Genomic DNA, 24,097 nt, shown 5'->3' on the forward strand with positions numbered 1-24,097 from the left:
AAGGGTCATGAGTTGACCACCGCCACCATTTTGTGTTTGATAAAAGTCAATCACTATAGGACCAAACAACCACTGACCAATGACATGAAAAGCTGGCAGAGAACATGCTTGGATGTGTATTGACATTGACATTTCTAGTTTGAGGACCAAACCATGAAATGGGGAAAGCTGCACTGTCCAACTATCTCCTGTATTTATAATTTGCCTGGTGTCTTTTCATATTACAGAGTACCCTACAAAATGAATGAAATGTCATTTATAATAGGATGTGACAACAGATATTAACATATTGCAATTTATGCTAATGCTTTCCTTTCATTCAGAAAGAAACCTGTGTATTTTGTGTTTGAGTATGCTGTAGAAATCTATTGATATATTTGCAATGCTGTCCAAAGTGTGCATTTACGGCTATGTATTCACAGTAAATAAACTTGATATGATGCAGCTCCATATACTAACTCAGTTGTTTTAAATACTAGGGGACACTGGTGAGTCATTGAACACACATTCAATTTCTGTACAGTTCAATGGATGTGTATAATGACAAGATATTGCAAAACTGTTTGAAGGAAAGTATTACTTAAGTATTACTTAAGTATATAAAATGTAATTTTGCCCATATCAGATTTTATTTTTTCAAAATTATGATTTACTATCCCGAAGGAATAATAATCTTTGCACAGGGGGCCTTTATTGTGAAATGTGACGGAAACAACCCGGAAGTTATTTCCTGCCGTCCTACACGTGTGTTTACACGCGTCTACACCCGTAAGCTTAGCCTGTCAGCTATAATTTGTTATCTGAATTATTGACGAATACTTTATTCTGGTGGTCATGTCTTTATGAGAAAACTTGCATCCAATACTGTCTATGTCTGGGTCACCTCTCTAAAATATTTAATTTGACTTCACGTTGGGTCATCATTTACGAGCTAGCTAGCACGCAGCTAGCTAGCTTGATGTACAGTAGCATGTATCGACACATACATTAATAATACACAGATACCCAGCAGAAATTCCATGTTCTGTTGTAGCAGCATTATTTTCTTGCTACATTTCAACAAAGTGCATCCGGTGAGTGTGTGGTCCTTGGGATGATATGTTAATTCCACTAGTTATTTTCTATTCCTAGATGTTACAATGACTGATGCATTCAGCACCAACAGTGAACTGGTTCTTCAGCGCGTGCTGGACGTAACAGCAGAGAAGGCTGTTCACTGTGGGAATCTAGATGAGCATTATCAGATCAAGGCGACATGCCATTTCATCAATGATCATCAGTTCAAAAAGGTATGAGGGTTCAACAACGCAGTTGTGTGTGTGTGTGTGTGTGTGTGTAAAAATTGTGAATCATTTGTGCTTTAGGTTGCCTTACAATTTCCAGATGAGGTGCTGGTTGATTCAATAGCAATTGCTGCAGAGATTGAGAAGGGAACCAAAGCCAAACTATTCATCCTTGGAGACACGTCCTATGGCAGGTAGGAAAGCATTGTTGTGTTATTATCAAAAACATGAAAGTGATAGAAAATGTAAACGTATTTAATTATTTCTTATTGAATGAGACTAGTGCATTTTGGGGTTTGGGGTCAGCCAGAATGTTCTGGAGTGGGTGTACAGCAGCTTGGTGGAGCGCATCGTCACTTTCAATATGACAGTCTGGTATGGTATTCTGAGCGTGAGGAGCAATCGCAAACTGACCAGAATAGTAAACACAGCCATCAAAGTAATTGGTCGACCACAGGCACATTTGAGCATTCTGTTCCACAAGGCAACCAAAAGGAAGACACTGGCTGTCGTTGGCGACCCTTCCCACCCACTACACCCTCAGTTCAAGAGGCTTCCCTCTGGCTGGCGCTTCAGAATGCACATGGCCAAGAAGAACGTGTTCTAAAATTAATTTGTTGGATGCAAAGTCAGTTGTATCGGTATATGTACTTGTCTATCTAATGCAGTTGGGGCAGTGGTCGTTTGTGAGTGAATGTATTAATATCCTCTATGTTGTTAGTGTATGCAGCATGATGGACTGACTGGTTTAAATGTGTCTGATGTGAGAATGTATGTGTTTGATTATTTTAATGGAAGGTGATGCCAAAGAAAAATGTCCATCCGGGATGGACAATAAAGTTTTATTCTGTTCTATTTGCAAGCATTATTTTGGCCATTATTTGTTTTATCATTTGACATTCGTCACTATAACCTTATTGTCAATACTCTTGATATTTCCAGTTGTTGTGTAGATGAAGTTGCAGCGGAGCATGTGGGCGCAGACTGCATCGTACACTACGGGAGAGCTTGTCTCAGCCCATCCAGAAGACTCCCTCTGATGTACGTCTTTGAGAGGAAACCTGTGGTCCTGGAGACGTGTGTCTCCTCCTTCAGAGAGCTATACCCCAACAGACAGAGTCACGTCATCCTCTTGTACGATGTCAACTATGATCACATTAATGGTAAGCCTTTCAGCTTCACACAATGATGTATGTCCCTTTTGTCCCATTGTGTGAATGTTTTTTAAGACGGGTAACTTTTAGTTTGATATCCTTACAAAGGAATGTGAGCGATTTATACTTTTTCTTCAGGTTGATTTGCGACATAGTTTTAGAAATATATTAAAACAAAATATGCGTTTCAACGTATTTTAGCAACTTACTTAATACTGGTTTATAGCATGATAATGTCTCTCCTCAGACGATCTTCTGGCGCTGCTGTCCTCTGAGTATCCGAACATTTCCGCCTCAACCCTTCACGTGGACGGAGAACTTTGCTACAGTCACGGAGAAACACATGGACAACACAATGTCAGCAGTTCTCAGTGTCAAAACGGTGATCAAGTCGTTCAACAGTTCGGAAGGCAGTTTGTCTTGAAATCTGGACAGACCATTGAGGACTACAGTGTGTTTTTTATCGGCCATGAAGGTGCAACCATGACAAACTTCATGATGACTTGGAACCGCTGCTCTTTCTGCTCTTTTGACCCTGTAACAATGACAGGTCGGACTGAGTCGATCAGTATCAACAAAGCTTTGATGAAGCGATATTACGCAATAGAGAGGGCAAAGGATGCCAGTGTGGTGGGCATTCTTGTGGGTACACTTGGCGTGGCAAACTACCTCACCATCATCGAGCAGCTGAAAGAAACCATCCACAGAGCAGGGAAAAAGAGCTACATGTTTGCCATGGGGAAACTGAATGTGGCCAAACTGGCTAACTTTCTTGAGATTGACATTTATGTACTGATCGCATGTCCTGAGAACTCTCTGTTGGACTCCAGTGAGTTCTACAAACCGGTCGTGACCCCCTTTGAAATGGAGGTGGCCTGCAACAAGAAAAGGGAATGGTCAGGAGAGTACGTCACAGACTTCCGCGATCTGCTTCCAGGTAGGATCTGATTGACATTGATTTGTTCCTGAATTAAAGTTTTGTGAGCAAGAATAGACCTGGTGTTTTACCCTGGTCCCAGATCTGTTTATGTCATCAAGCCAGGAGTTGGCAAGACAGTACAAACAGCTCTGGGACCAGGCCATAGGTATCAAGACTAATAGTAAAACCTGTTGTAGGTGGATCTAAGCATGTGGCCTTGGCGAACCCTGACGATCTCGAGGACGGTGATGAGACTGATGTCTCCCTCATCACCGGAGCTTTACGAATGACCCGCTTCTCGTCCAGTGAGCCAGTGTCTTCCTCACACGACTCCTCACTCGTCCTACGGAATCAGGCGCTCACTGTGGCCAATGCTAACACAGCTGGTACGATATATCGGAAGAACAAACATATATATCTAAAAACAGGCAAAATTCACAGAATCGGGACAGGCTCCGTTGGGTTGGGGTTTAAACTCTACTCTGGGATTGCAAGACCATTAATAAAGATGCTGTTGAGTGGTAACTTTTCTTGAGTTACAATTTTAATAATTTCCTCATCCGTTTGTTTTAGCCACGTTCCTGGCGGGTCGTAGCTGGCAGGGACTGGAGCAGAAACTGGGAGAAACACCGGTGGTGAAAGCATTAGAGGGAAGGAAAGGCATTGCCATTGCCTACGAAGAGGAGCCGACGATTGACAGGGACCATTGATCATGAAGGCACTCATCACATCCAGATTATTAGTCCATTGCAAATGTTTTACATATAATATCAATCAATATATTATGTTGCGTCATAGCTCAACAGTTTCCAATTTAAGTTATCAATCTTCTGACAAAAATCAAGGCTTTACCAGCTATATCAGGTACATTATATTCGCGTGAGTCACGTCAACATAGACTTTTTTTTTTTTTACTGCTACACTGAAGTGTGGAGGGAGAACTGAAAATCACATACCTTTTTGTTATATTGATGCTTCTTTTGAAGCATACGTATATAAATGTTTATAGATCAGTTGCATCTGACAAAAAAAATGCCTGTCAAGAAATATGCAGCTAGTGTAGCAGTGCTTTGAATGTGATGAGTGTCACAGTATAACAGAAGATGAACTGTTTTTTGAATGTAACAGATAGAATGTTGAAAATGTGAGACCACATGCTTGGACTTAAATGTACTCATCACTGTTGTGAATATGCATAATTATTATTATTTATTCAACAACTTTTTGCTCTGTGTACTGTAAATCACAAATGAGATATACAAAAGAGATATATTCAAGATTTTCATTAAAATCATTATAGGCTATATATAGGTCATTTATAGGCTATTTAGATCAGTCATAGTTTAAATGAACTGTGCTATTAACTGTGCTCTGTACACGTATACCAAAGGTCTTAAAACTGGAACTCAGAAAAGTCTATGGCTATATAACCAATGTTTAATTTGTTTAACAATGACATAAGAAAATAACTTAGCAGAACTACATTTTTCCTGAGGAAACTTAATTTCTGGTGTCCGATACATACACATAACAAATAATTAAAAACATACTACTGCATTACATTCAAATACGTAGAAAACCAGGGCATGCCTGATTTGTGCCTGCCAAAACAGTTAAAATGTCATACTTTAACAATAACATCACATAAATCAGTAAATATCAGCCTAGTGAAGAAAAGTCCTTGCTTAGGTAGACTTTTCTGACCTAAATGTCTTCCCTCAATGTAAATGTAGAAATCTGACTTTGTGTCTATGCTTCTGTATGTTTTTCTTTGATGGTTGGTTGGTTGACAGTATCCAGGACAAAGACAAAGTAGAAATAACAAATCCCACAATCTCGACAGTCATTGTTCCTTAGCCGTTTGTTCTGATCATATTATTTATCTTTCATGGGAACTTCTTCCACAAAGGATGCTGGGAATATGCCAATCTTCCCGTTGCACTGTCCCTCAAACCAGTCTTCATTGACTGAAAAGAAAGTAATGAAAATGGGAGTTCTGTATTTTAAGACAACAGTAGGTTATAGCTCTTCCAGGATATCATCTAATAACAGGATAATTAACACTGACAACAGATTTCTGCATTGTTGAAATGGTGCCCTGCATGAGAGAAATTAGCTCACCTTTGGAGAGAAGTAAGATGGTATCTCCTTGATGGAACTCGAGGTCCTCTGGAGTTGAAGACTCGTAGGAATGAAGGGCCATCAGTTGATTCTGGCTTTGCAGCTGCTCACTCATACCCTGTAGTGTAGATTACATGAAATAAGGGAAACAAGTACCCGAACTTGTCAGTCAAGTTTTATATCCCATACACTAATTTTCTAGGAGTTGACTATTACATTTGTAACTTAAAAGTCTACATATCAAACAAGTTATGACATTAAATACTGTATATTCTGTTCGACCACATTACCTCTTTGAGATCACACCACAGTGTTAGACGACCATTGTGGACACAGCTCCAAACATCTTCCATCCTCGTGTCCTCATCAATCACTATTTTACCAGAATCTAAGTGGGCATAGCTTGAGAAACAACACGAAATCCCTGAGCTTGGTTTTGTAACAGTAATGAATGTTGAATTAAAGTTTTGAAGCTAATGTTTAAACAGTTCCATACCTCAAGGTGATTGCCATGGCAGGAAGGCCCAGTTTGTTACTGATTTTCTCCAGAGTGGTTGTGTAGGGAAGTCCAGGCACCATGCACATTGTTATGGTGTATGTGAAGTGCACTTTCACTACACACAGTGATGACTCTTCAATCTGGCAAGACTAGGGAATTAAATACATGTACAATGATATTTTAAATGTGTACACGTAGAGTACTGAAAAACAATTGGTATCTATATTGGATATTACATACTGTACATTTTTTTATGTATTTAAATCTATTTTATATAATTCTCATACCTCCGTTCCTGTGTCCCCAATGCTCTGATTTTCAGTAGCCAAAGCTGTTACAACAATACCCCCCAAAAAGTAAAGTTATTTGTTGCATAGCAAATAATTAAAATGTTAACTATACAACTTCCATTCTGTATTTTTACATAACAGATCTTTACCAGGTTTTCTTTGAGGTCTTTTCAGTGGTTCTCGTCTAGGTGGAGCTGGGATGTCATCCTTGTCTGTCCCATCCTACAAGAAAGCAATCAACCCACGTAGGAGGAATCAATTAACATAGCAATTGAAGGGTAGGCTTTATTTACCAGAATTTTGGGGATTGCAACTTAAAGGATTTTCAATTTGTTATAGCTCAGCATTGACACACACAGGTGTTAGAGTCAATGTCATCTTGTGATGAGGAAAAAACACAAAATAGATGGTAGAAATGTACCTGATCTTGCTTAGATGATAAGGTTATTTCCAAACGCTCCAGGAAATTATAAGGAACAAGTCCCCTCTAAAAATGTGAAGGTTAAATGATTTCACTGAACACATAGTATATATATTTTTCAATCAAGTGTCTATCAGCATAATGAGAACAATAGATGCACATTTTTAATTCAAGCATTTTTTCGATGTAATAACTAATCGTACTCTTTCATTGAAGATGACAGATGCCCAGTTGTCTTCTCCGCTGTTCAGCACAAAGACGATATTGCCAGGCACCACAGCTAACTCATCACTTGTCTCAGGGACAAACTCAAAGAGGACAGTGTGAGGCTCACCCTCCTCCAGTGCCCTGTGGGGGGCGACAGAGATATCCTGCATTGATATCCGGCACTGTTTCTTCATGCTAACGGTTTAGCATTTTTGGCACAAATGCCATTCAAGCCATGGGACCAATATTAGCATTTTCCACGCATAATTAAAAAAAAAATGTATAAGTGACTTTGTTGAGCATTCCAATCAATTTTAAATGATTTCAGATGATTTGGACATGATGCGCAAAAAAATATTCTATAGCTCCCATGACATTAATGGGATTTGTGCCACAAATGCTAAAATGTTAGCATGTGGAAACAATACTAGGGAAACTAAACCAAAGCATGGATTGCCGTCATACCTCGTCCATAGACTGCTTACAGGGTAAGAAAACCAATTTGTAATTTGGGTGAACTATTCCTTTAAACTCTGGCAATCACAACAACCAAGGGCTCAATTCAATCTGTAGAGCTGCGCTACAGCGCGATAGAAATTTAAAGGCAATGTTCCCGAGTTAACGTCGACTGCATTCATGGTATATGTCGTCTCAATCGGAAATTAGCCTAACTTTAAATTTAAATCGCAATATAACACTGAACTTCCGTGATACGGATTGAATCGAGCCCTAAGTGTCAAACCAGCCCAACAGTCTCTGCTAGAACTAACATCAAGAGCTCATTAACTTTACCTCAGAACTTCAGGCACCTTTGGTCTGGTAGGAACCTCTTCAACCTATTCTCACCATAAAAAATAGCACATCCCATTACACTGAATATTCCTCAATTAATTTTTCAATTTTAATTGTTGATAGTTTGTATTTTAATTGTTGTTTGTTTAAAAAAATATTTTATCATTTTTAAGGCACTATTAAAACATCATATCACATCATATGTTACTTCACCTGTGGCTGTAACGGAGCAAAGCCAGAGAAATCATCCTGAAAGACGATGGAAGAAACAACCTGAGGATAGAGAATAAAACAGGTTCAACATGAAACAATACTTTATGAAATGCCTACTAATAAAGTGCCAAATAGCTATCCTAAAGAAAAACCCAAGGCTATTCCCAATAAATGTAAATTGCACATTTCAATCCAAGCAATTGACATGCATTTTATATACACATCTACAAAGTTGCAACATTTTGCCTGTTTAAGATAAGGTGCCTATAGAAATTCTACACCCCCTTGAACTTTTTTCATATTTTGTTGCATTACAAAGTGGGATTGAAGTGTATTTCATTGTACTTTTTGGTCAAAGTGAAAAGGAAATTCTGCAAATTTGTACAAATTAATAAACATTTTAAAACGAAAATATAGTCGTAACTATTCACACCCTTTGTTAAGGCAATCATATATTAGTTCAGAACTAAAATTTGGTTTAAAAAAATCACACAAGTAATTTTTGTAATTTTTAAATTTCACCTTTATTTAACCAGGTAGGCCAGTTGAGAACAAGTTCTCATTTACAACTGCGACCTGGCCAAGATAAAGCAAAGCAGTGTGACACAAACAACAGCACAGAGTTACACATGGAATAAACAAATGTACAGCAAACACAATAGAAAACATCTATATACAGTGTGTGCAAATGAGGTAGGATAAGGGAGGTAAGGCAATAAACAGGCCCTAGTGGCAAGGTAATTACAATTTAGCAATTAACACTGGAGTGATAGATGTACAGAAGATGAATGTGGAAGTAGAGATACTGGGGTGCAAAGAAGCACAAAAAATAAATAACAATATGGGGATGAGGTAGTTGGATGGTCTATTTACAGATAGGCTATGTACAGGTGCAATGATCTGTGAGCTGCTCTGACAGCTGATGCTTAAAGTTAGTGAGGGAGATATGAGTCTCCAGCTTCAGTGATTTTTGCAATTCGTTCCAGTCATTGGCAACAGAGAACTGGAAGGAAAGGCGGCCAAAGGAGGAATTGGCTTTGGGGGTGACCGGTGAGATATACCTGCTGGAGCGGGTACTACGGGTGGGTGCTGCTGTGGTGACCAGTGAGCTGAGATAAGGTGTGGCTTTACCTAGCAAAGACTTGTAGATGACCTAGATGATACTTATCTAATGAAGGTATGTTAGTGGTTCTAGATTTGTATTAATCTTTATAAACAATATAGAGTTTTTCTTCTACTTTGACATTACAAAGTATTTTGTGTAGATTGTTGATGAAAAATAACAACTAAATCCATTTTAATCCCACTTTGTAATATAATAAAATGTGAAGAAATCCAAGGGGGGTGTTGACTTTCTATAGGCACTGTATGTTTTATTTTGAGAGAGAGATGAAATGGATACCTTGGCCTTGCCCAGGTAGTCCTTCTTCTCCAGTTCAGCCACGTAGTTCTTGTTTGGCTTGAACAGAACTTTCGCTGGGACCTCAACTGGCTCAAACACCTTCTGCTTCTAAAGGAGTAACAGAGGATTTACAAAGGATCACCAACTTTGTTGAACAATCAGACACAGTGAAAATGCATAATAACTGATACACTTTTCACACTACTGAACCGGGCTGCCTGGCTTGGTTACTCATCCACTATAGTTGCTAAAATGAACAGTGTAAAAAAGAACAATCCAATCCAGCACAGTATGGTTTGGGTCGACATGATAATGTGAAAAAGGCGTAAAGGGCCACTCACCAGGATGCACTCCAGACCTCTGTCAATGTGGCTGAGTTTGGCCTCAGTCCTGAGGTTCAGAGCAGTCAGGATGGTCTCTTTGGCTTTCTCCCACTGACCCAGCTGAGCATGGGCCAGCGCCATGTTGTGCAGTACCTGTGGGAGTGATACCAGTCAGAAAAAGTGTTGTTGTTGTATTAAAACTACAGCTATACAGCACTTCTCCCCCAGGTTTCAAAGTGCTTTATATTGAAACACCAACCTATGCACTGCAGCTATTGTTCTCTGCGTGTACATACTGTGATGTTGGAACAGGTTGCTGTGCAGACACTAAAATACACATAAAATATTCAACATCCAATTATTGTTACAGTGGCAAGAATTCCATCATATCTTTATCTGGACTCACCTCAGAAGCATATAATTTGTATCTCAGACCAAGAGGTTTGTAGTCAATCAGCTGGTTGCCCCTCAACATCCTGAAGGCATGTTGAAAATCAGCTAAAGACTCCTCATACCTGCAGGCAAAATGAAGAGAAATCCATACTTAGAAAAAAGGGTTCCAAAAGGGTTATTTGGCCATCCCCATAGGATAACCCTTTTGGTTCAAGGTAGAACCTTTTTTGTTCTAGGTAGAACTATTTTGGGTTTCATGTAGAACCCTTTTTACCTTGAACCAAAAATGGTTCTCCAAAGGGTTCTCTTTTGGGGACAGCCAAATAACCCTTTTAGGTTCTAGATATAACGTGTTTTTTCTAAAAGTGTATGTTTGTGAATTGATTATTCATTTTAACATACCATCTGAAAGTATGGGATTATTTTTTAAATGTGTTATTATAATACATCCAATCACATCCCATCCCTAATATGATAGATTTATCTTGCCTCTCTTTTTTGTAGAATGTCAATGCCCTTTGAAAGAATGCAACAGCCAAGTGTCCATCCTTTCCGATACTGCCATCGAAAGCCTGCGTGATATTCAGAAGAAACTCAGTGACTTCCTCCCAATGAAATAGTAGGCTACCACAAGTATTGTGTACTATAACAGCACTTCCCCTTTTTCTGTGACTTGCATTTTTGGGAAAATAACATGTCATTACAATGTGATAGTAACTATTAACCTTAAATGCAGTCTGATTTCTTCAGTGAAACAGGGAAAGAGAGGATTGTCTTTCAAGAATGATGAAAGTTGGTAACAACTGCCATACCTTTTCAGCTGCATCTAGGTTCTTATTAATCAAATGTAGACAGCCAACGTTGAAAAAGATTTTGGAGTTCTTTTCCTGGATGTCCAGAAATGTTCCAAGGGAAGCCGCAGAGTCCCCCCGTTCGAAACAGGCCACTGCCTCATCCCACTGTTTTAGAGTATTCACAAATGACATTGTTCCAAATCAGGGAAATGAGCTACAGTGATCTGGAGAGATGAGAACAGTGGAACCCCTCTTCGTAGACTGACACATTTCTCACAAGGAGGTAGGCAGGAAGTGTGATGATGACAAATTGAGTTTTTTTCCACCAGTTCATGGTGTTGGTTACAACATGGCTAAAGATAGTATTTGAAATAAACATGTGTTTGGTGTCTATGTAAAACTGCTCTGGGCTCTAAACACATTTTTAATTACTTAATTTAACCCTATTTAACTAGTCAAGTCAGTTAAGAACAAATTCTTATTTACAATGATGGCCTACCGAAAGGCAAAAGGCCTGCGGGGACGGGGGCTGGGAATAAAAATGTAAATATAGGACAAAACATACGTCACAACAAGAGAGACACCACAACACTACATTTACATTTTTATTTTACCTTTATTTAACTAGGCAAGTCAGTTAAGAACAAATTCTTATTTTCAATGACGGCCTAGGAACAGTGGGTTAACTGCCTGTTCAGGGGCAGAACGACAGATTTGTTCTTTGTCAGCATAAAGAGAGACCTAAGACAACAACACAGCATGATTGCAACACAACATGGCAGCAGCACAACATGGTGCAAACAGTATTGGGCACAGACAACAACACAAAGGCAAGAAGGTAGAGACAACAATACATCACGTGAAGCAGCCACAACTGTCTGTAAGAGTGTCCATGATTGTGTCTTTGAATGAAGAGATGGAGATAAAACTGTTCAGTTTGAGTGTTTTTTGCAGCTTGTTCTAGTCACTAGCTACAGCGAACTGAAAAGAGGAGCGACCCAGGGATATGTGTGCTTTGGGGACCATTAACAGAATGTGACTGGCAGAACGGGTGTTGTATGCGGAGGATGAGGGCTGCAGTAGGTATCTCAGATAGGGGGAGTAAGGCCTAAGAGGGTTTTATAAATAAGCATCAACCAGTGGGTTGCGACGGGTATACAGAGCTGACCAGTTTACAGAGGAGTATAGAGTGCAGTGATGTGTCCTATAAGGAGCATTCGTGGCAAATCTGATGGCTAAATGGTAAAGAACATCTAGCTGCTCGAGAGCACCCTTACCTGCCAACCTATAAATTACATCTCCGTAATCTAGCATGGGTTAGTTTGGCAGCTGGGGTGAAAGAGGAGTGATTACGGTAGAGGAAACCAAGTCTAGATTTAACCTTAGCCAGCAGCTTTGATATGTGCTGAGAGAAAGACAGTGTACCGTCTAGCCATACTCCCAAGTACTTGTATGAGGTGACTACCTCAAGCTCTAAACCCTCAGAGGTAGTAATCACACCAGTGGGGAGAGGGGCATTCTTCTTACCAAACCACATGACCTTTGTTTAAGAGGTGTTCAGAACAAGGTTAAAGGCAGAGAAAGCTTGTTGAACACCAAGAAAGCTTTGTTGTAGAGCATTTAACACAAAAACCCAGGGAGGGGCCAGCTGAGTATAAGACTGTGTCATCTGTATATAAATGGATGAGAGAGATTCCTACTGCCTGAGCTATGATGTTGATGTAAATTGAGAAGAGCGTGGGGCCTAGGATCGAGCCTTGGTGTACTCCCTTGGTGACAGGCAGAGGCTGAGACAGCAGATGTTCTGACTTTATACACTGCACTCTTTGAGAGAGTTAGTTAGCAAACCAGGACAAAGACCCCTCAGAGACACCAATACTCCCTGCCGGCCGACAAGAATGGAATGGTCTACTGTATCAAAAGCTTTGTCCAAGTCAATAAAAATAGCAGTACAACATTGCTTAGAATCAAGGGCTTTGGTGACATCATTTAGGACCTTTAAGGTTGCAGTGACACATCCATAACCTGAGCGGAAATCAGATTGCATACCAGAGAGAATAGTATGAACATCAAGAAAGCCAGACAGTTTTTCCAACACTTTTGATTAACAGTGCAAAATAGAAATTGGCCTATTGGTCTATAACAGTTAGGATCAGTCCTTTAAATAAAGGACGCACCGTGGCTACCTTCCAAGCAATGGGAACCTCCTCAGAGAGGAGAGGCAGGTTAAAAAGGTCAGAGATAGGCTTGGCAATGATAGGGGCTGCAATCTTAAAGAAGAAAGGATCTAAACCATCTGACCCATAAAATGTTTTAAGTCAATAGGCACTGTAGTAGTATGGAGTTAGATATCTGCTGTGGTATATTGGCCATATACCTCCGAGGTATGAAAACAGATGTTGCTGCATACAGTAGAAGGAATTGACAGTTCTGACATGGGCTAGGCATCCTACAGCCAGCTACTGTACCAAGAACAGAGATATCACTCGGCTTTTTTAACCTAGGCCATGTGATCTTCAACTGGTGTTGGAGTAGCCTAGGCCTAATGATCTTCTGCTGGTGTTGGAGTAGCCTAGGCCCAGTGATCTTCTGCTGGTGTTGGAGTAGCCTAGGCCCAGTGATCTTCTGCTGGTGTTGGAGTAGCCTAGGCCCAGTGATCTTCTGCTGGTGTTGGAGTAGCCTAGGCCCAGTGATCTTCTGCTGGTGTTGGAGTAGCCTAGGCCCAGTGATCTTTTGCTGGTGTTAAAGTAGCCTAGGCCCAGTGATCTTCAAGATGGATATTGGTGGCCTATGCATGTGGCATGGAGTGGAAAAACAAAACAAATACCTGTGTTTTGTTTTCCTATGTATTTGATCCCCACCCTACAGGCCTCACTTCCCAGCTCGGCTAATAAATCATTTAGTGTCTCAGTTCAGTGGGCATAATATGCACAGCATATTAAAATCATAATATATGCATTTATATATACATTCACCCGACAGTTAATTAGGAAGGTTACACCCATCTTGTTAGGAAGGCTACACCCACTGGGTCGGACCCCCCTTTGCCTCCAGAACAGCCTGAATTATTTTGGGCATGGATTCTACAAGGTACCGGAAACGTTCATTGCTCAATTGGTATCAAGGGACCTAACGTGCCAGGAAAACATTCCCCACACCAGTACACTACCGCCAACAGCCTCTACTGTTGACACCAGGCAGGATGGGTCCATGGACACATGCTGCTTACGCCAAATTCTGATTGCCATCAGCATGACGCAAAAGCATTTGTCAGACCAGGTGATATTTTTCCACACCTCAATTGCCAATGTTGGTGATTGCATGCCCAGCTGATAGGTGTGGAACCCGATGTGGTCGTCTGCTGCAATAGCCCATCTATGACAAGGATCGTCAAGTTTTGCGTTCCGAGATGCCATTCTGCACACCACTGTTGTACTGCACCTTTATTTGTCTGTTTGTGTCCCACCTGGTAGCTTGCACGATTCTTGCCATTCTCCTTCAACCTCTCTCATTAACTAGCTATTTTCGGCTACGGGACTGCCTCTGACTGGAGGTTTTTTGTTTGTCGCAACATTCTCGGTAAACCCTAGACACTGTTGTGCGTGAAAAACCCTGGAGGGCGTCCGTTTCTGAGATACTGGCAACTACGATCATACCACACTCAAAGTCGATTAGGTCCCTTATCTTTATCCCATTATAAAGTTTAATTGAACAGTAACTGAATGCCTCAATGCCTGTTTGCCTGCTTTTTATAGCATGCCATGGCCACTTGACTCACTGTCTGTAAGGAGTGATACATTTTTGTGAATGTGGTGGTGTACCTAATAAACTGTCTGGTGAATGTATGTTATATGCATAACATATTATGTTTGTCAGACTGATAGTTGTTTGAGTAGGACACAAAGTATTCTCTCTTGGGTTCAGATATAGTACCGTATGCTCCCCTGTTTGTGTTGAGGCTTGTGTGTGACCCTGCGGTAATTGCAACGGCTGACTGGCAGACAAGGGAATCGTTTTGGAAGTAGACGTCTGGCATGTGCAGATATCTATGGTTTCAATACATGGCATTTCCTGTCAACTTAGGGGTAACTAGCAAGGAGCTAACATGGCTGCGCGACTGTTCATGATAGCTAGCTAACCTCAAAGTAAACTAAACAGAGCCATAAGAAAATTATAGGTTACATGACAGAACAATGCATAGCTAGCAGCAACGGGTGCGTTCATGCTAATGTGTCGTGAGTTTATAAGCTAACATGGACCTTGGATCAATGCTGTACAACAATTTGAAAGATGTATCATGGAGCACGACGTCTTTACCCTTAGATCGACTTGTCAGTGTTTACAGACTGCCGCAAATTGTCAAATTGGAGAGTGGTAAGGCTATTTTTTGGAGCAATTTAATGTTTCTAGGAGGGGCTAACCAGTTGATTTGCTGCATAAAATGCCAGTTAACTAGCCTCCAACCTAGCTAAGTTGACTGGCTAGTTAATTAGCTAGCTAGCCTAGTTGCATAGCCATAGCGTCTCTGTAACGTTACTCTGTCAATGTTGACATCAACTAGCTACGTTACTGTAGTAAAAGCTTAGCTAGCCTTTAACTAATTAAAGTTTCCAAAATACAATAAATGTATAAAAGCTTGTAGCTAGCTAGCTATCTAGATGCACTCCTTGCTATCTTGTTAAGTCTTTATTGTTATCAAGCTTAAACACAACAAGTTAGAAAGTTGGAATGCATCGCAGGAGCCTTTTCTGTAATGGCATAGCTAGCTATCCCCCTTAGCTAGCTACCTACCGTACTTGGTACAATGCATGCATACAGAAAAAAAGAACGTTACACTCACTGTAAAATGCAGTCCACCAAGAGTGGGCTGCCTACTAAACTATTGAGCATATGCAGACATTTTCACATTCAAATGGAATTTGGTTTAGGCCTTAATGATATCCATATTTATAGTGCAAGGAATGACATTCCATGAGAGCAATATTTGTTATTATTTTTAGCTAGCTACATAGGTAGCTAGGTACACTGCATGACCAAATGTATGTGGACACCTGCTCGTCGAAAATCTCATTCCAAAATCATGGAAATTTAATAAAGAGTTTTTTATTAGATGTTGGGACATTGCTCCAGGGACTTGCTTCAATTCAGCCATAAGAGTATTAGTGAGGTCAGGCACTGATGTTGGGCAATTAGGCCTGGCTCACAGTTGGCGTTCCAATTCATCCCAAAGGTGTCGATGGGGTTCAGGTCAGGGCTCTGTGCTAGTAAGTTCTTCCACACCGATCTCAACAAACCATTTCTGTATGGACCTCGCTTTGTGCATGAGGGCATTGTCATGCTGTAGCATTAGGATTTCCATTCACTGGAACTAAGGGACCTGAACCATGAAAAACAGCCCCAGACCATTATTCCTCCTGCACCAAACTTTACAGTTGGCGCTATGCATCGGGGCAGGTAGCGTTGTCCTGGCATCCCTCAAACCCAGATTCGTCTGTCAGACTGCCAGATGATGAAGCGTGATTCATCACTCCAGAGAATGCGTTTCTACTGCTCCAGAGTCCAATAGCGGTGAGCTTTACATCACTCCAGCTGACGCTTTGCATTGCGCATGGTGTTCTTAGGCTTGTGTGTGGCTGCTCGGCCACGGAAACCCATTTCATGAAGCTCCCGAAGAAAAAGTTATTGTGCAAAGGCGGTTTGGAACTCGGTAGTGAGTATTGCAACCGAGGACAGATTAATTTTACGCACTCGGCGGTCCCTTTCTGTGAGCTTGTGGCCTACAACTGAGCCTTTGTTGCCCCATAGACGTTTCCACTGCACAATACCAGCACTTACAGTTGACTGGGGCAGCTCTAGCAGGGCATACATTTTATTAACTGACTTGTTGGAAAGGTGTCGTCCTTTGACTTGATTTCTCAAATGACTGGTTCTGACTTAGAATATGTGGACAATTACAAATACCTAGGTGTCTGGGTAGACTGTAAACTCTCCTTCCAGACTCACATTAAGCATCTCCAATCCAAAAGTGAATCTAGAATCAGCTTCCTATTTCGCATCAAAGCCTCCTTCACTCGTGCTGCCAAACATACCGTCGTAAAACTGACTATCCTACCGATCCTTGACTTTGGCGATGTGATTTACAAAATAGCCCCCAACACTCTACTCAGCAAATTGTATGCCGTCTATAACAGTGTCATCCGTTTTGTCACCAAAGTCCCATATACTACCCACCACTGCGACCTGTATGCTCTCGTTGGCTGGCCCTCGCTAGATATTCGTCGCCAAACCCACTAGTTCCAGGTCATCTATAAGTCTTTGCTAGGTAAAGCCCCGCCATATCTCAACTCACTGGTCACCATAGCAGCACCCACCCGTAGCATGTGCTCCAGCAGGTATATTTCACTGGTCATCCCCAAAGCCAACACCTCCTTTGGCCTTCTTTCCTTCTAGTTCTCTGCTGCCAATGACTGGAACGAATTGCAAAAATCACTGAAGCTGGAGACTCATATCTCCCTCACTAACTTTAAGCATCAGCTGTCAGAGCAGCTTACCCATCACTGAACCTGTACACAGCCCCATCTGTAAATAGCCCACCCAACTACCTCATCCCCATATTGTTATTTTGGTTGTTGCTCTTTTGCACCCCAGTATTTCTACTTGCACATGTATCACTCCAGTGTTAATGCTCAATTTAAATTATTTTGCCACTATGGCCTATTTATTGCCTTACCTCGCTAATCTTACTACATTTGCTCACACGGTATATAGTTTTTTCTATTGTGTTATTGACTGTATGTTTGTTTATCCCGTGTGTAACACTGTTGTTGTTTTTTCTTGGCCAGGTCGCAGTTGTAAATGATAACTTGTTCTCAATTGGCCTACCTGGTTCAATGAAGGTGAAATTAAAAAATAAAATGACGGTACTATATTGAAAGTCACTGAGCTCTTCGGTATGGCCAATCTACTGCCAATGTTTGTCTATGGAGATGGCATGTCTGTGTGAGCGATTTTATACACCTGTCAGCAACGGATGTGGCTGAAATAGCAGGATCCACTAATTTGAAGGGGTGTCCACATACTTTTGTATAGACTGAAATACAAATAATAGTGATATGCAAATCATGTACAATATAATATTAATGGTGGACTGATAACTAAAGTTCTACATTTCAATGATTGTGATATTACTGTAGTCAAACATTTTGTAAAAATGTATTTTAAAAAAATTAAATAAAAAATGATGCAAGTGATATCATTTGAATCGGTGTCTCTCTTCTCCAGGTGAGTTGGTGGACGGCTTACGAGACCATGACTACCTCTTGATTCATTCCTGTCGGCAATGGACAACAATCACTGCACACAGTCTGGAGGAGGGCCATTATGTCATTGGGCCCAAAATAGAGATCCCAGTGCATTATGAAGGTTAGTCAAATCGCTGTTCCATTATGAAATCTACTCTGTCAGAGGTTCACATGGCAATGTTTATTCAGATGTATGTGAATGCCTTACAGAGTAATATTAATCAGTACGCTGCTACCCACTCAACCTAACATCGACTATGACTCTCCTTTGCCACATTCTAGCATATCATTTAACCAACCTATTTTATATCACACAAATAATCCATTATGAACTTTCTAGAGGCTATTCATTTTGGAGTAGTACTCACTTTATGTGGACTGATTACAGACAAATCTTTTCTTATAGTTTATTTTCTTGTTAACAAGCCTTACAATGCCGTTCTAAAGCCATTTCAGTTAATCAAGAAAAAGACATCTGTACAATCAGTGCTTATAAATCCTGTGCTAGTATAAAATTTGCAACATGCAAACATGCGCATAGTACTGTTTGCTCAGGGAAATAGGTTTAGAACAGGCACAGGCCTGTTTCACTGATCTTAAAAGCCTCTCGGGCTCAAATCAATGATTACACAGATGGGTCCATTTTACATCAATGACTCGCTGCTGCGCCTGCACCAATCCAACTGTTCTGGCTGATGAATACTCACACACTGACATATGATCAATGCTCTCGCCTCACTTACAGCATAGGGGAAGTGTACTTAGTCAGTGCACCAAACTGTAAAACTGATTCACGGAAACACTGTACGTAACACTGGAACAGTGGGGTTGCAATGAACTTGGCCTGGTGCAGACTCAGACTTCTGATGGGAACCAGGGGTATTCGGATAGTAATGTTCAGTGAGAGATTTCAGAAAATGTTTCCTTTCAAGCACAGACTAAACTAAAACAAGGACCTATCCTTTCCAGGAACAGAAACAAGGTTACATGCAAGCAAGTTCTGCCATCTTATTATTTCCACCCCCTCCTGTAGGTCAGTTTAAGCTTCTGGAGCAGGACAGAGATGTCAAGGAGCCGGTGCAGTACTTCAACAGCGTGGAGGAGGTGGCCAAAGCATTTCCCGAACGGGTTTATGTCATGGAGGAAATTACGTTCAATGTGAAGGTCAGTTGCTATTGGTTGATAGTTAATCAAAAGATGATTAGTGTTTGCAACTTGCAAATGATGTACGTTTCCCGAATTCTACAGATGTGACATTGTCATAGTAGGAGTTCAATTGGAGTGTTTTTAAGGGGTTAGAGATGTGATTTTTAGGCAATGAGACTACAATCTAACACGTTCTTGTCTCACAGATGGCTTCAGGCGAATGCAACGAGGACACGGAGGTGTACAACATCACACTAAGCACCGGTGATGAGCTCACCCTCATGGGCCAGGCAGAGATCCTCTACGCCAAGGCGTCCAAGGAGAAGTCGCGCTTCAACACAATCTTCAAGAAGATCAGCAAACTCAACTCCATCAGCAAGATGGCGAACCGTGGCAAGATGCCCTGCCTCATCTGCATGAACCACCGGACCAACGAGAGTGTCAGCCTGCCCTTCCAGTGTAAGGGCCGCTTCAGCACCTGCAGCCCGCTAGAGCTCCAGATGCAGGAGGGCGAGCACACCATCCGTGACATCGTGGAGAAGACCCGTCTGCCAGTTAACGTCACTGTGCCTGGCAGCCCGCCGCGCAACCAGCACGACCTGCACCTGATCCGCGAGGGCCACCGCTACAAGTTTGTCAACATACAGACCAAAACGGTGGTGGTGGGCTGCGTGCTGCGCAGTAACAAGATCCTCCCTGTCCACTTCCCGCTCCACATGGCCTCCATGCCCAAGTTCATCATCCCTGAAGGACTGCTGCAAAGTGAGCTGTGGCTGGACACCATGGTGCACCGCTGGTTCACCTTCTGCCAGGAGCAGTTTGACATTGACGACTATTCCCGTGCTGTGCGCGATGTCAGGACCGACTGGAACGACGTCGACGGGAAGAGCCCCAAGAAGAGCAGTGGGAGCGGTAGTAGCAACAGCAATGGCTGCCCCTCCCACATGCACGTGCCCAGCTCTCTCACGTACGCCCGTGACGAGCTTACCCAGTCATTCCACCGACTGTCTGTGTGCGTCTACGGCAACAATCTACACAGCAACAGCGAGGTCAACCTGCAGGGCTTCATGACTCTGTGTGGGGACTGGGCGCTCCTGCCGCCCGAGGGCGTGCCGGTCGACTCGGTCGACACAGAGTACCTCTTACCTGAGCTGCTGGAGAACATGAGCCAGTCCGTCCTTAAGTCGGATGTGCCCTACGAGGAGCTGTGGCTGGACCACTTGAGATCAAGTCGGGGAGGAGGGCACAGTGTTGGCGGCGAGGACCCGAGAAGCACCAGCAACACGATCTGCACCTCCATGGCGGTCCTATCGTACCCCGTCTCCTCCAGTCATGTGGGCCCAATGATCAGCTCTGAAATCTGTCTACCTCCGCCCCCAGTCCCTCCAAAGTCCGAAGCTGTGAGTACACATGAATTCCATCACCATGGCTACATTTACCAACTAATATGAAATTATTATTATTATTGCCAAGCAAATTGAGGAAAATATTTTTAATTACTCATATAATTTGCTTATGATCATCAGATGTAGTGTTTGAGACATTACATTGTAACAACAATTTAATATTCTTTCTGGTGTAAACAGCCTCTCACAGCTAAAAACAAGAAAATGATGAACGCTGTAATCATTTGTAAAGTTAGTTGATTTTCCTTCACCTTCCTCTCCAGGTGAAGGAAGAATGTCGTCTATTGAACGCCCCTCCCATTCCCCCCCGAAGTTCCAAGCAGATGATGTCCACCCCAACGATGTCCACCACAACGCCGGCTGGAGCTAAGGCGCGGCAGACGGAAACACGCTCTCCAAGCCCTACTCTCTCCTACTACGCCTCAGGCCTACACAGCATGTAAGGACTGGGGGGCAAATCCCAATATGTAGCCTCCTCCTTTGCACACACCTCCCATTGAGTTCAATGCATGATATAAACTAAGGTTCCATGTCTCACATACGCCACTTAAGGATTTGGCCCTGCACAGTCTATAGTTTTTATTCTGGTCCTATATTATACATTGAAATGTCAATAAATAGTACTTATGTACACACTTCCGTACATATTGCTGACTAGTCAATAGCTTTTGTTTCCCTCCAAATGGTCTGGAGTGTTGGGCTTTGTAACATTATTTCAGAATACTTTAGTAGTGTTTCATCTCAACTTGTACCTAGTTCTTTTCACTAACTTTGGTATTTTTCTTTTGCTACCAGCAGTGGAGGAGAGAATGAAGTGACCGAAGCGGAGGAGCAGAACCACGTGTGTTACCCCTGTAACTGGGTCAAGACCAACGAGGACAGCCCGACAACGTCTCACGTGAGCCCACCGTTCGACAGCGTCCCTTCTAGACTATCGTGGCCCAACGATTTCTGTGGAGGGGCTTCTCAAGGCATGGAGGAGTTCCTGCCCATCCACTGTCAAAGTTACTACAGCTATCCCCGAAAAAGACCCCTGGGCACGCCTAAGTCGCCATGCACTTCCAGCCTTTTTGACTTTGACGGAAGAGAGCAGAGCAGTAACGCCGTCCCCTTCAAAGCCTCGTACACTAATCAGTTTTGCACCAAGTCGTCGAGCTACACCCTGGAAATGTACAGAGATAATACTATTGAAGAATGTAACACTAAACAAAGCCTGTCGTGCCCCATCTTGCCACCGAGGACCCCCAAATCAAACGAGACAAGTAAAGGTACAGATACAGTCCAAGGTACGGAGCAGGACACTCTAAAATGCCTGGTCAGCCAACAACACCATCAGGTCACAACGACAGACATATTCTCTATTTCCTATCCGCCCCTCCCCCCACCGTCACTATCCTCCCCCTCTGCACCAGCCCCCGGAGGACCTTGGCAACCACCCACCAACCTATCTGGACTCTCCATCGAAGAGGTGTCCAAATCGCTACGGTTCATTGGCCTCTCCGACGACATTGTGTCTTTGTTCGTCACGGAGAAAATCGATGGAAATCTTCTGCTGCAGCTTACAGAAGAGATTCTGTCGGAGGACTTCAAGTTAAGCAAACTCCAAGTGAAGAAACTTATGCAGTTTATTAACGGTTGGAGGCCTAAAATATAACCTAACCCTTTAACAAAAGTACTAGTCTAGGAAGAAAAAAAAACATACAACGTGCTGTGAATGCCGGCGTAAACTTTTGCCTTCAGTTTTGTACTCTGGGGGTTGTTTCATAGCATGAGTTGGCCAGACGATTTTCCTCAACATTCTGAAACAACTCTGCACATTCTAGTTCTTCGAGAAAGATAACACTTGAATTGGGCATGGTATATAACTGACTATATAATCTCTCTTAATAACCCATAGTCCACTTTAAGCTTTCTTGTGGAACCAGAAAACCAAGAGTAATCTCAGTGTATCTGGAAGTTGGCTGCTTAACTTGTTGATCCAGCTCTTCGAAGTCCAACCCTGGTAACCATTACAGTTGTCTAACTATGTCACAGGGATGTGTTGTGTATCAACTCTTGTCATGTTCTATTATGTTTGATTTCCTCTTTGTCCACTTTAGGGACATTTTCCCTCAACTCTGTTACTACCTGCTTTAACCCAAAGCCCTTCCACAGAAGTAATTGGAGGTTATTAATGAAAGTTTGCGATAGCAGGCACTGCTGCTAAATCCAAGCGATGGCATTTAACTCATAACAGTGTGCACTTGTTGCCTTTATTATAATACTGACTTAATATGCAAGCAACAACAACCAATACAATGTAACTTCAGATTCTGCAAGATGCACTTGTCAAAAAGACTTTGCCAGGTCTAATGGACTGTACAATCAACTCATGATATTGTGAAAAACCACAAAGTTTTTTTAGCAACGTTGACATTACGTGTAATAGCTAAAGAAGGGGAAGCTTTGGGGATCAAGAAGGAACTATGTACCATTACAGAAGGAACATGTATTTGACTAAATGAAATGGAGAAATTGTTATATAGACTGCAAGGATATGTTACATTTGAAAATATTGAATTACTGAAATAGCTATTGATTAATTTGATATAAACTGTACTAACAATATTTTCCCTTTTTATTGTGCACATTCACAAATACAGACTTTCTCAAACTTGAAACAGACCAGACTAATCTGCCTTAATTTAACCCACCACAGAACTTTAACTACACTAAATTTAGCTTGGGGCCGTTCAAGAGGGTGCTGCATTATGGAACGTTCAGATAGATATGTATTCTATAGCACAGATGATTGTCATGTATAGAAAAGAGAATCATGTTGCCTCTTCATTACATGTATATCTGCTATGTTCTGAATGTTTCACCTCACTGAATACACCTCAGATGTAATTTTTCCTTTGTGTTTTTGTGTCATGAATTAGTGTAATGTTATGCAAGTGATAAAAGGGTGGTAAGTAATTGTAACTGTAAAATGACCAGTAGCACAGGACTAAACTGTAAAATGCTCATCGACAAACTCTGTTGTCATGGAAAAACTGACATTGTTTATGAACAACCCCTATTATATTTTGACTTAACTTTCTATGGTTGTGTATGATCAATAAAAATGGACACATTGTCTTGTCTTTTGGCTGAGTTACAATGACGACAACCTTTACGCCTGGAAAGGTTGTTGGAAGGAATGCTGTTAAGTGATAAGGCTGTGTAGTAATGAAGGGCCATGTAGTGCATCCCAAACAAATTGAAAAGCTTGTTAAACAATATAGAAGTGTAATTTGAGTGTGTGTTTGGATTCATTAACTGAATTTTTTTCAAGCATAACAAATTACTGACGAGACTAAGGCAATAAGGTGGTCCCGTGTGGCTCAGTAGGGTAGAGCATGAGCACTAAGAAGAGAAAAAAAGTCTGAAAATCTATGCACTCAGGTCGCTC

At 41.7% G+C, this 24,097-nt stretch overlaps 3 protein-coding genes across 5 annotated transcripts; 2 read left to right on the forward strand and 1 right to left on the reverse strand.

Annotated features, from left to right (window-relative positions):
• Positions 1-684: 684 nt before the first annotated feature.
• On the forward strand, positions 685-5,755 carry dph2 (diphthamide biosynthesis 2). 2 transcript variants are annotated; one of them, XM_020494384.2, is made up of 7 exons: positions 685-768; positions 1,132-1,289; positions 1,365-1,477; positions 2,226-2,446; positions 2,685-3,374; positions 3,554-3,742; positions 3,930-5,755. In XM_020494384.2, exons 2-7 carry the CDS (start codon positions 1,140-1,142, stop codon positions 4,064-4,066), a joined length of 1,500 nt encoding a protein of 499 aa, XP_020349973.1. In that variant the 5' UTR covers positions 685-768; positions 1,132-1,139; the 3' UTR covers positions 4,067-5,755. The 2 variants fall into 2 exon arrangements, with proteins under 2 accessions (XP_020349973.1, XP_020349974.1); XM_020494385.2 differs by having other exon boundaries at positions 739-781.
• Positions 4,551-11,110, reverse strand: LOC109899292 (neutrophil cytosol factor 2). The gene is made up of 15 exons (XM_020494382.2): positions 10,830-11,110; positions 10,507-10,589; positions 10,031-10,139; positions 9,643-9,777; positions 9,302-9,409; positions 7,900-7,959; positions 7,687-7,730; positions 6,891-7,035; positions 6,688-6,753; positions 6,416-6,488; positions 6,264-6,307; positions 5,974-6,125; positions 5,768-5,879; positions 5,478-5,595; positions 4,551-5,323 (listed from the first exon to the last, which is right to left on the reverse strand). Exons 1-15 carry the CDS (start codon positions 11,001-11,003, stop codon positions 5,232-5,234), a joined length of 1,515 nt encoding a protein of 504 aa, XP_020349971.1. The 5' UTR covers positions 11,004-11,110; the 3' UTR covers positions 4,551-5,231.
• A 3,710-nt stretch (positions 11,111-14,820) lies between these two features.
• On the forward strand, positions 14,821-23,782 carry LOC109899291 (GRB2-associated and regulator of MAPK protein 1). 2 transcript variants are annotated; one of them, XM_020494381.2, is made up of 6 exons: positions 14,821-15,185; positions 18,093-18,233; positions 19,146-19,276; positions 19,465-20,658; positions 20,928-21,103; positions 21,463-23,782. In XM_020494381.2, the coding sequence occupies exons 1-6, from the start codon at positions 15,065-15,067 to the stop codon at positions 22,316-22,318; spliced, it is 2,619 nt and encodes an 872-aa protein (XP_020349970.1). In that variant the 5' UTR covers positions 14,821-15,064; the 3' UTR covers positions 22,319-23,782. The 2 variants fall into 2 exon arrangements, with proteins under 2 accessions (XP_020349970.1, XP_020349969.1); XM_020494380.2 differs by having other exon boundaries at positions 14,823-15,185; positions 21,460-23,782.
• The last annotated feature ends 315 nt before the right edge of the window (positions 23,783-24,097 follow it).

Source organism: Oncorhynchus kisutch, linkage group LG11 (assembly GCF_002021735.2).
Source record: "Oncorhynchus kisutch isolate 150728-3 linkage group LG11, Okis_V2, whole genome shotgun sequence".
NCBI lineage: Eukaryota > Metazoa > Chordata > Actinopteri > Salmoniformes > Salmonidae > Oncorhynchus > Oncorhynchus kisutch.